We start from the raw sequence: 12,606 nt of genomic DNA on the forward strand, positions 1-12,606 counted from the left end.
TGAGAAAATATCCTAAGTGTGATCATAGAGACACACACTGTGTAGGTTTGGGGGAGAAATTTGGATAATTAGAGATGGTTTCCCGGAAGAGTAGACCCCTGAGTAGTTGAGCCAGTTCTTACCAGTTTTGATGAGCACATAGTAAAAGCTCAATACATATGAAATGGATGGATACATTTCTCTGATTGGGTGGGATCCTCTGCTGCACACTTCAGCATCATTCCAAGAAGTGCAGGCAGCCTTGGGTTCCCAGGTGTCCATCAGTTTGTACCAGGCGGTCTAAACAATAACACGCACTCCAGAGATGGGAGCTGGGACCTGACCATCTTTAAAAACAAGGATTTTTAAAAATTTTAAAAGTAGCTGAAATATCAAATTGAAACATGGAAGTGGTCTTACAACTGATAGGACTGGGCTCAATAATGCAGTGTGTTTGTGCTGATGCTCTCAGTTTACCTCCAAAAATCTGTTTTTTTTAAAGATAGGAAATATTTATATGAAAGTCTGTGATGCACAATGAGAAGAGAAAACATGCAGACTTAGCTGCCAGATCTTTTTATGGGAAATACCGTGTCAAGTGGATTAGACACCCTGATGAAGACTCTTTCCACGCACACCCTCTGTTGTGAAATCTTTCTAGGTCTACCTCACCCCGATACTATTCTTTGTTTTTCCTGTGAACGTTTTCTATGTTTGATAGGTTTTGTTCACAATCATTATCTCTGCAACATTTTATCCCATCCTTGAAGCTTTTTATAGAGACATGTCTGCTAATATCTGTAACTCCTCATCTCAGTCTGACCCTCCATTGGTGCAGGGCAATGCCAAACACTCCCTGACTGATTGATACTTCTCTCTTGTATTTTTAAGCCTTGCTGTCTTCCTGACATCCTCTGTTCTGCCCTGTGAATTCCCAAACCAGGCACAGAACTTCAATATGGCCCACCTAGCATTAAGCCAGAGCAGATTTCCCCAGAGTTTGTTTCTGTAAACATTTTTGTGTTTTCTTCTTTCAAAGAAACTCAAAATGGTATTCATATATTAGTGATAGTTTTTCAAGTGAATACTGAAGACAAAGAGATTAACTGGAAACCATGGAAGTAGAGAATTTTTTAATGTTGGAAATTAATGTTACCAGCTTAGTAGATTTATTATAGAAATAAAATGAGTATAGAATTATTAATAATGTTAATATTGGGTTCTTTTCCTACATTAATAGGGGAAAGTATTAATAGCAGATCATTGTAAGGTAGTATAGATGTTAATTAACCGTGTGAGCTTGAATCCTTTCTCCACTAATTAGGGTTGTGATTTGGGGCAAGATGCTTAACCTCCCTTTGTTTCAGCTTCTCCACCTGTAAAATTGGGACCATGACAATAATACCTACTCATAGGGATGGAATGAAAACTAAATGAGTTAATATATACATAGGAAGCATATCATAAATATTAGCAATTATTGTAAGACAATGGTCCATCTTTAAATTATGTTCACTCATGTTCAATTATGACAAGTTGCAGTATATTTTTCTGGTGTAGTTAGTAAAAAGGTTTGTGTAGGTTTTCTGCAGGAATTTGAGTTTGGGCCTAAGATCCCTGGAAGAGACACTAAACCTAGAATCAAGCTCATAAATGACCAGGTTTTCCAGAGTTCTGGGGCCTCATGGGTAGCTCAGGATCAGCCCCGATTTATAAAAAGGCAACACTAAAGTTGGCACTACCCTCTGCAGATGTTTACCTCAGTGTTCAGCTCTCTTTCTGGAAACAATGAAGTAAAATAAATAAAAATCTAAAGATTAAAAAAGTATTTAAAATGAAATGAAATGAAATGAAAAAGAGGACTGAAATATTGGCATTTTCAGGCCTGAGATTATATAAGCTGTTTCTCACATAAGTTGAGAATGGTTATTAGTCATTATTAGATTTTGACAAGAAATCTGAGAAGCTAACATTTCAATACCTGTTTTTCTAGGAAGAAAATACTTTGAGAATGGTGTCTAATGTTAATGTTTATTTTGATAGTTTGACTCTTGTTTCCCACTACACAAGCTGGAAGTTTAGTGCTCTCGTGTCCCATTTCACCTCTAACACATGGGCATTTTACTCTTTATTACTCAACTAGAGGCCCGATGCACAAAATTCATGCAAGGGGCCTCACAGCCCTGGCTGCCTCATGGCCACATGGCCCCACCTACCTACCGGTCATTCCAGAAGGTCATTCTGCCATCTGGTCTAATTAGCATATTAGTTTTTTATTATATAAATTGTTATTACTATTGAATTAATACACATTACTGTTATCTTTTAGAAACATCATCACGTTTTATTAGATGCATGGGGAAACTAAATAGTTAAATAAGATAAACTTATTATAATAGATTTAATAGTTGAGGTTTGATAAGAAAAACTAAAAGAAGGGGCCACTAGGCTTAAAAAGCTGACTGCTGGTCAAAGCTCTCAGCATTGTGAGCTCCCTCTGCTGGTGTAGTCCAAAGCAAGATAATGTGGGTATGCTGGGGAGCAGAAGCATTTACCACTTAATGAACACTTACTAGTTGCCAGGCAGTCTTGCATCCACAGCCATAAATGTCCTGTAATCTTCATAACCCTGAAATGGTAATTCTTATAATTTTGTCATATATGAATTGATTTGTTCGCCTTGAATCACACATGTTTTTTCTAATATTCTTAATATAGTTAGAAGAATGAATTGTATAATTATTTTCACTCAGTAATTATTGCTTCTACAAATAAAGGTATGAATGAATGACTCTTTACATAACATAGAATATAACAAGAGTCATTCATTTTTCAGGATTATTTAAGAAACATATATGACTTTTTAAATGGACTAGAACTTCAACATAAAAAAAGTAATTGGTGGAAGTAAGGACTTTCACTATTTTTCTGAAACTTGAAGTTACATCACTTGTTCAGATACATATATCTATCTTCGTAGCTAGACAGCCAGACAGAGTGCCCCAATCAAATGTCTGAAGTGATGGGGAAATCACAGCACAGTACACAGGCAGATAAAGCAAACATGGCATTAGAACCAAATGTCCCAGGCACCCCTACCCACAGAGTGTTTTACTCAAGCTGTCAACAAGTGATGAAAGAAGAACTGTGAGTCTGATTTTTCCTCTTGGTCTTTCCTTGATGGAAATGCCGAGACACTGAGAACTGATCTAAATTGAGGGAAAGCACAGGACAAGACAGGGACCCAAGTAAATGACATTTTTCGTGAACACTGTAGAGTTGACTATATAGTATGGGGGCAGATTAGTGACATTTTACACATTTTCTGATGAAAAAACTTAGTGACATGACTTCAGTTAATTCATACATCTGAAATATTTGTAGACTTCTATTTTATATGCTACTAGAGGCCCAGTGCACAAAATTTGTTCACTGGTAGGGTCCCTAGGCCTGGCCAGCAATCAGCCTTCCAGCTACTGGTTGGGGCCTTCCTTTGTTCCGCACCATCCACTGGTGGTCAGTGCATTTTATAGCAAGAGATTGAACTCCTGGTCTCCCAGTTGAACTCCTGAGGGGACACTTCATATATTAGCCTTTTATATATGTATTATAGATAGGGTAGTGGGAAGTAACAGACCTTCTAGTTCTGACAAGTTTTTTATTCTAATATTTTCCATTTACTAGCCCCACGGGGCAAATTATTTTTTTTTTCTTTAAGACTCAATTTTTTCATCTGTAAAGTAGGATTGATCAACTAGTCTTCCCTGCTGCTACTGTGAGAAGTAAATGAGCTGCAGTATAAGATAAGGATTAAGTGACAAGTGCCACCAATATTTTATGGAGGGTATATTCCATGACATATGTTTAGTTTAATCACATGTTTAGATTAATCCTTAAAATAATAACAATGCTAGCTTCAGTTAACATTTGTTTGCTTTCTCTGCTAAGCTCTGACCCAAGCACTTCACACAAACCTCACTCACTCCCCATAATCCTTGTGCAAAGGCCGTCAGACAGGCACCTCCTGTGGGCCCAGCTGACTCTCCGTTTTAAATAGTCCTGCTCACATGCCCCACTTTGTAAGGACTTTCAAACCAGAAAACATGGTTTTCCTTCAGGCCATCTATTACCATCTTAAAACTCAAGGCAATGTGTTAGAAGAGAAGAAAGAAAGAATAGTAGTGAAGGAAGATCTCCAAAGCTTAGATCCCTGAGAGTTTGGTGTAATTATTGCAGTAAAGCAGCAATTTTCAACCAGTGTGCCACGAGAGGTGTGAATGAATCAAAATTATGCCTATTCTATTTACTTTTTATCAGATCAGGAAAAACTATATTTTTTGGTGTGCTGCCGAATATTAGTAGTTAGTTTATGTGTGCCATAGATGGAAAAGGTTGAAAATCGCTGCAGTGAATAATCAGTAAATCTAGTAAAGGATTTGTAGTGGTATAATGTTCTTCAGAATTCCCTCCCTCAGCAAATACATATTTCATTCCAGCCTCCTGCAGGTAGGCCCTGTTCTGGGCTGAGGGAGTGTTACAGTCAACAAAATACAAGTACCTGCCCTCATGGAGGTGACATTCAAGATCGAATACCCTTCCATAGTCTCATATTTTCGAACTTGGAACGATGACACTAAAGAATAGCAACAAAAGGAGGTGGCAAAAAGTGTACCTAACTGGCTTTATACTAACATCATTTATATTCATCTATTGGAGTTACCACTTATTCATATTAATATACATATGTACATATACTGATATAAAAATCAGTAGATGTAAATTTTTTAAAAATGAAGCAGTAAGCATACTTCTTTATATTTCCTTTCCCAAATGAAAAATAAAAAAGAGAAAGATGGATTTCAGTTTTTAGAATATAGCTTTGTATTTTTAATGTCTATTGGGAAAATGCATTCAACTGTGCTAAGGATTAGTCATTCTAGTTGTATAAAAGCATGGAAAATTATCACATGTTAATTTCTGCTGACCTCTTTTATGTTAAGCCATGTAAAGTACTTTCTTAATTATGAAGCTGATTTAATTGACTGAGCTTACATTGGTAATAAATGAGCTGAGTTGAAAACCAGATTATAATTTCAGCCTGACATTTAAGTCAAAAATAAAGATAATCTGAGTTTGTTTATGATGTTCAGTTTCCTGACATTATCTTTTTCATGCCGGTTTTAATCATCATCATTTCTGGCCACATTAGAAATACTGAATTTACACACACACCAAAAAAAATTTACTTAGCATTTGATATCCTTTTTCAATATCTAGCCAAAACCAAGGAGGAAAGAAGATATTATTATAAAAATATTTGTTGTTGAAAGTATTGCATATGTCTCCATTTTCCCCTCCCCATTGACTCCTTATAGCCCGCCCCCTCCCTCTATTATTATTTTTTAAAGGAAATGGTTTCTTTTCAGATATGACATAATGCAGGAAAGGCACAGCATTTACATGGCAGAGCAGGTACTCACAAGCCCAAGGGCACACTACAACTGCCCAGGGAGCTTTTAGGATAATTCTGACGCCTGGGTCTGAACCCAGGCCAATCGTATCGGAGGGAGCCGCTGGGAGCAGGAACCAGGTGTCAGGATTTGTTCAGAACTCTCCCCAGGTGAGCCTCAGGCCTGGTCAAGGCCGGAACCACGTGATAAAGGAGCAGCCTTAAGAGCAAGCCAGGTGAAGGAAAAGCTCTGGAGGAGGCCCCGAGTGTAAACTGATGAGGAGAAGGTTTTATTTCTCTGCCAAGATTCTGTAAGCATTCAAGAAGAAAACCATACACAAAAGCTCCTGGAAATGAAGGAAAGCCCTAGCGTGGTAGTGGGGACTTACGGGCACTCTTTGAATTGCTCCTGTCTTGTAACCGGTGCTGAAAGTATGACCGTGGCCGCAGAAGGTGTGTTAGGAAGCAAAGGAGAGCCCTCCATAACTGTGAGTCTGTTTGTTCACTGATTAGAACTCGTTTTTATTTCTTGTGTGGAAGGGTAATTGGCTCATGTCTGTGTTGGTTTGTGAATTTCCTTTCTGCCGGGGCATTTATCCTTTTGTGCCCACATTTCACGTTAAGATAAAAACACACAAATAGAAGATCAGATACTCGGTCAAAACAAACCAGTCAAAGCTTTGAATTGCTTTTCATTTATTGAACTTCCATTTTCAGGACACGTTTCCAGGCTCTGTGCTGGGGATGGGCTAGTCATGAACCAGACTTAGTACTGGTCAAGATGAAGTAGGTCATTATTTACTAAGCCTGGGAAGTAGACAGGATAGTTGTGAATAAATAATGTACTTGTATTAGTCAGGGTTCACCAGAGAAACAGAACCGACAGGGTAGCTAGATAGATTTTATCCATCTATCTACCTTTCAATCGATCTACAAGGAGATTCACAATTGGCTCCCTCTGTTATGGAGGCTGAGAAAGTCCTAGGACCTGCCATGGGCAAGCTGAAGAAGCAGGAATGCTGGTGTAATTCAGGCCAGAGGCTTAAGAAGTGGGGGATGGGGGTGGGGGCATGGTGCATTGGTGTAAGTCCCAAAGACCTGAGAGGTTCTCAGACATGGAGAGAAAGATGTTTGAGGGAAGGGACACCAAAAAAGTGGGAAAGTGAGTAGTTTGGTTATGATGTGAGTGAGCCTAAAGTGTGAGATTCTGAGCAGTGGTGACATCCCGGTGGAGCTAAAACGAAAACAGAGGATACGAGGTGGAACCCTCGATGGCTCCAGAAAACCGTTGTTACACAGGTGTTTCTCTAGTCTTCATTTTTAAATTTAAAGACTCGGCCAAGAAGCAAACAATAACAATTCACTATTTTTGCAGATAAAAAACTTTAGCCATTTTTCTCAAGCAACTTAACATAGTATTGTGTGGTTCTCAACTATTGTATGTTTACTTAAAAAAAAAGTGGGGTGCATCTCTAGAACAGTAAATTTGTTTCTAAATATTGAGTATAATGTTGATGAAAGTGCCCATTATATTATACTACATTTTAATAGAGATGTGTGTTATTTGTGACCTTCTTCCTCTCCCGTCCTTAGTTTTTCTCCTACTTGGTTGCCTTAGTGATTGTAAATTTAGAAGACTTTGGTATTTTCTTGGAAGATATTTAATTGAAGTGTCTATTGTAAATAATAAGAACTTCAACTTCAGGTAAACAGGGTCTATCATTTATCATCTGTTTTTGACATTAGTAAAAACAAAAAACAAAAAAACAACTGGCAATTTTACTGAAAAGTCAAACTGAAAATTGCATCACAATGAACATTAAAATTTCATGTCAGTCTCTTTCACTTTCCTTCCATTATGTTGACATCATGTAGCCACAATCAAACTCTGTATGAGACCTTACCTACCGAAGCACACAATACAATTCTTTCTCTTTCTTTCCCTCTTCCTTTTTCTTTTTCTTAGTCTTAACATAGAGACCTTACGTTTCCACTGGGACTATCTTTTGCCAAGGTTTGGTCTGAAGCAAGATTCTTCCTATTCCAAATAGACATTGCTAATCAACCCAGCATTCTTCTTCCAGACCCATCCTTAGGTGTCTTCCTTTCACTGTCGTGCTCCAAGCAGCCCCTGCCAATAGGTGGGCCTTGCCAGTCACTATTCTACAGGAAACCTGGCCAGAGCACAACATAAACCAGAAGAATTGCTAATTCTTTTCAGATCATGGGAATCATCTGGGGTAGTCAGGGCCTCACCTGAGCCAACTAGAACAGAATCTTCCAGGGACTGGGAAGCTTTCTTCAGTTCTGCTGTGTTAATGGTTTTGCTGTTTTTTCCCTGACCAACATCTTGGAGAACGAACAAGTGTATACACAATTCATCTCCCTATACTCCTTAAAACAAAATCTCTCCTACCCAGATGATTTTCTGCAAATAATTTTGCTTTCAAACTATTAGCCTTATTGATATAGGCATTCTGAGTTTGCCCAGGAAACTTGAGGGGTTAAGGTTATAGGAGGAGACAGTGCCTGACTTAGAAAATGGTTCCTATGAATGTATGAACACAGTGACCAGTGTTCAAAGTGAAGTAAACAAACCCAAGTTCCACATTCTTCCAATCATACTAATGCAAATACATCGGCCTGCCTTTGGAAGGAAGCCCGGGTGGAATAGGCTATTGCATGGCAATCGAAGAGGGTGGAAATGCAGACAGCAAAAGGATTCGTAAGGTCCTGCACCTTATTCTTCCCTAAAAATCACTTAATTGAACTTACTCGACTACAGGATACTAGCTATAAAGCAAAGAAGCCACTCCAACAGAAGGGAAACCTTACCACTGTGTACAGTTTAGGAGTACTATATTGCTCACGCGTAATACTTATGTTTAGTTTTCTTTCTATTCGTGTATTTGCCAAAGTGCTACCAAAGCTTTTTTATTTACTACTGAGATCATCTGTCTTTTAACATCTTTTCTCCCTTGTTGAGAGCAGTCACCATCAACTAAATATAAACCTCAGGGTAGTTTGCTTTCCATGCTAGTCGGTGTCACCATGCTCATTACATACTGAGCCGATTTCCACATGCTCAGTCATCCCCTTTCAGCTTCAAGAACCCGACTTCAGTGCTGAAGACCATACTGTCTTTTATTGTTAATGTCTCCATACAAGGTGTGTCTTAATAAAGTTTTCTGAAGATGTTGTCAATAATGCTAGATACATGGTCCAAGCAAAGGTGGGAATTCTTCGCCAAGCATTCTACATTGCCATTGATTTTGCACAGTCTATGTTGGTGTAAACTGGTCACTCCCCTCCCAGTCATTTCTACAAATAAAAACCACCTTTCGAGGAAACACATTTGTATCAAGTAACTCAGTTACATAACTCACAGTTTACCTCCCCCCCCCCCGCCCCCATTGTGCACTGAATATAAGATGACACATAAGCAGGGATTGGGGCACTTCACATGTGGTTGAAGGTAAAAAACATTGGGGATAAGCATGATGTGTTCATTTGCTCTGCTCTGCTAGAACAACATAGTTTTCAAGGTAACTGATGATAACGTTGTTTTCAAATGTGGTAGGTAGCCCTCACGGAGACCCTTGTGGAAAGACTTGTCTGGAAGAAAGAGACAATCAGTGGTTGGGGGTCACGCTTTCCAGACAGCCAGGAGAAAATGGATCCATCGTGGTAGGTTATTGGAATTGGTCCACTGATCACATCATGACATCAGATGTTCTGGGTGTGACTTTCATATAATTTAGTCTGCTTTTATGTTTCATTCAGACTTGTGGGCATAGATGGAAAAATGTATTTTACATGAAGACTGAAAATAAGCTCCCCACTGGTGGCTGCTATAGAATGCCCTCTAACTTACGAACAGAACTGAGTAAAAGACTAGCTCCATGTTATCAAGGTAAGAGAAGATTTTCATATTAACTGGATCAAAAGAAACAAGTGAATGACTTTTAATTTCTAAAAATTATTTTCAATTTTAGATGTGTGGGGAGGGGATTTTTGAAATAGATGTGTCCTTTCTAAGTACTCAAAGTACCCTTTCCTTTTTTTTTATTGGTTTTCATAAATGCACTTTGTGTTTTTAGGAGATTCTACAGTTTAATTTGAATAATTCTACAATCTAGTTGATAATTACCAATTTTTGCATTAAATACATTTTCAATTCGGTATATGTGAGTCTAATTCTCAACAATTATAGGGCACTTAAAATCGTGAAGTTACATTGAAACATCTGATCAGTGAGAAAAAAAAAACTATTTAGGTTACTTGCTTTATCTTTAGCTGCAAATAATATTCAGAAAGATTCAAGTATAATGGAAGCAAATATTTTTTACATTTTTTTTTCAAATTCACTTGTTTTTCTTTAACTAACAAGGGATTGGTATCATAAGTTTGAAAGGTTTTCCCATAAAATTTCTAGGTTCTAGGTAGCATTACTGCACACCGAGTTAGAACATAAAGAAACAATGAAAGTGAAAAGAGTTCATGGTGAATGTCAATAGAGCATTAAATAATATATCTGCAACAGAACAAATTCTAAAAATCTGTCTTTGGAAAACTCAGCATTAAATAAATATACATCACAACTTTTCTAACCAAAATGATTACCTTAGTCTCCAAGAAAGTATCTTTCACCTGGCAAAATTTTGAACAAATAAGCAAATTCAGGTACTGACTCTATTAATATTAGCATTTGATATCATGGAGAAGCTTATATCATATATATTCCTGATTGGCCTTTGGATGGCAAGAATATAAAAGGTGAATTTTGAATTCTTAATTGCAGTAAAACTCAGTCTAGTTTTCTGCACTTTTATTATCCTCTTCTTCCTAATGGTTTATACTTTGAAATATTTTCATAATTGTTTTTAATTTTGCTCAGATATACCTAGTCATATTCTACAAAAAAAATTCAAGATGACATAAATATAAGATAACTAAAATTATGGGGAAATTTATAAATGGAAAAAATAGGCTAGGGGAAGATATAAAAATGAGTGAAAATCATGACAGAGTATAGTAATTATAATGACAGCAATCCTTTTAAGTTTTCTAGTTAGAAAACGAAAGCGAAGATATGGTCTTGATTCTTTTTTCATAGAGGTTTACTGATGTCAGTGTTTCAGAAGCAAAGCTTTGTGTTCATAGCAAGTTCTAAAAGTATCCATCCATGGGGCCTTCATAATAAGAGACCCTCTACTGGGAAAAATCTAGGAAGCCTGTATGTGGGGTTTTTTCCCTCCCTATTAGGATTTTTTAATGGAGGAACTATCGATAAAAAAAAAAAATGGGAATGAAATACATGTGATTTCTGGTTGGTGATCGCATATACTGAAAAGTAAATGAAATTAGGCAGTAGACCTTAGACTATTAGATGTGGGAGAAATTCTGGCAATTTTTTGAATCAAATGCCTTCATTTTATAGAGGAGAAAACTGTGACCAAGGAATATCATCTGATTTTTTTCAGGTTCAACCCTCTGGTAGCAAAAGGGGCCCCCACCTCAGTTTTTAAGCTCTTTCTTACCCAAATGTCTATCCATATTTGCAAATTAATGTGAAGGGGCTGAGGCTTAGGAAATGAGGACAGTAGTCATTGTCTGTGAAAGTTTTTTCCCCCCTTTTCTGCCTTTGGGCAAACATTGGCTGGTGGCAGATCTAGGAGCGTCCATTCTGGTATTTTTTAATTTGTGTCCTGGCCTAGGCACCTGTCCTCCATAAAATAAAATTACACAGGTTTTGTCTTTATATGAAATCCTGAATTGTTTTTTCTATTTTATTTTAGATTATGTGAAAAATTTTGGAGACAATTTTGCATCATGTCAAGTTGGAATATCTAGTTTCCACATGGAGGTAACAGTCTAAAAAAACAGCTGCTATGAGTATTTACATATAGAATTTTAATGTTTCTGAAGACTTTGAAGACTGATATTATGCTTTACAGTAAAAATTGTATAATATCTGATTAATATTTGAAACTATAGTAATATAGCTTAATTTTTATCAATCGATATTTGACATATATTTTGAGAAAATACTTAACATTAGATAGCTGTGCAGCATAAAAGCAACTAAAAGTCTATACTGAAGGGTATTACTTTCATTAAGAATTTAATAGAAATTAAAGGTAGCTATAGTTATTTGTTTTGTTAACTTAGGCATTGAAAATACCTAGTATGTTATTTTTACTTGTTGAGGAGGGGAGCAAACAGGAATTCACACTTTCAATTAAAATGATGAGAATTGGGAGATTGAAGAACTTAATAACCTTTTAGATCTCTTAGATCAGATATATTCTCAAACTCAATTATTCTTTCTCCACTACTGTAGTCATTCTGTAACTCCCAGTGAATGATCCCAGTTGTACTCAACATTCAAAGCTGCCAGTTTCCCTTTAAAACCAGTTAGGGCCGAAACTGATTTGGCTCAGTGGATAGAGCATCAGCCTGCGGACTAAATGGTCCCAGGTTCGATTCTGGTCAAGGGCATGTACCTTGGTTGCAGGCACATCCCCATTAGGAGGTGTGCAAGAGGCAGCTGATCGATGATTCTCTCTCATCGATGTTTCTAACTCTATCCCTCTATCTTCCTCTCTGTAAAAAGTCAATAAAATATATTTTTAAAAAAACAGGAATTTATGAATGTTTTCTGAATCTATGAAGAAAGTCCTAGATTTACAAATTCCATAAATATTACCTACTATGTAAAAAAAATGATTTCTTTAATGTATATTTAAATTGGTCTTTTCTTGAAATTCAGAATTGTTTAGGAAATTTCGAAATACATTAAGTAGGTTTGATTGCTGAAAGTTTTCATATTTTGCTAGACAACTATTTGCTTATTTCAACCTTCCCTCTGTTTGCTTTTTCTAAATTCATATTTATCATCAAATATGCCCCCCAAATTTATTAAAGATTTTTTTATTGATTTCAGAGAGGGAGAAAGAGAAACATCAATAAGAGAGAATCATTGATCGCAAGCCCAAGATTTTATTGGATTATTTTTTCTAAGCTAACATTGTTAAGGAAACTAGTTAATGGCTTTCTGTAAATTGAAATAGGTTGTCTACTTTTTCACTCTTTGACAACATATGATTATCTCTGTAATGAGCACTGATTAATTACCCATATTGATTTACTTTAATAGAAGCTACATTGCCTTTCTC

General features: G+C 36.8%; 1 protein-coding gene across 3 annotated transcripts in view; it reads left to right on the forward strand.

The window, feature by feature from the left end:
• Positions 1–12,606, forward strand: part of ITGA4 (integrin subunit alpha 4) — a 70,141-nt gene that overhangs the window by 9,885 nt on the left and 47,650 nt on the right. For all 3 annotated transcript variants that reach the window (XR_014795769.1, XM_084892585.1, XM_084892586.1), the window contains exons 3-5: positions 9,009–9,115; positions 9,212–9,341; positions 11,227–11,294. Coding sequence is in view for 2 of the 3 variants with exons in the window: in XM_084892585.1 (XP_084748711.1) it covers positions 9,009–9,115; positions 9,212–9,341; positions 11,227–11,294 (305 nt within the window). In the remaining variant the exon portion in view is untranslated. The remainder of the gene's footprint in view (positions 1–9,008; positions 9,116–9,211; positions 9,342–11,226; positions 11,295–12,606) is intronic.

This window comes from Pipistrellus hanaki (genome assembly GCF_964339955.1).
Source record: "Pipistrellus hanaki genome assembly, chromosome: 8".
Lineage (NCBI taxonomy): Eukaryota > Metazoa > Chordata > Mammalia > Chiroptera > Vespertilionidae > Pipistrellus > Pipistrellus hanaki.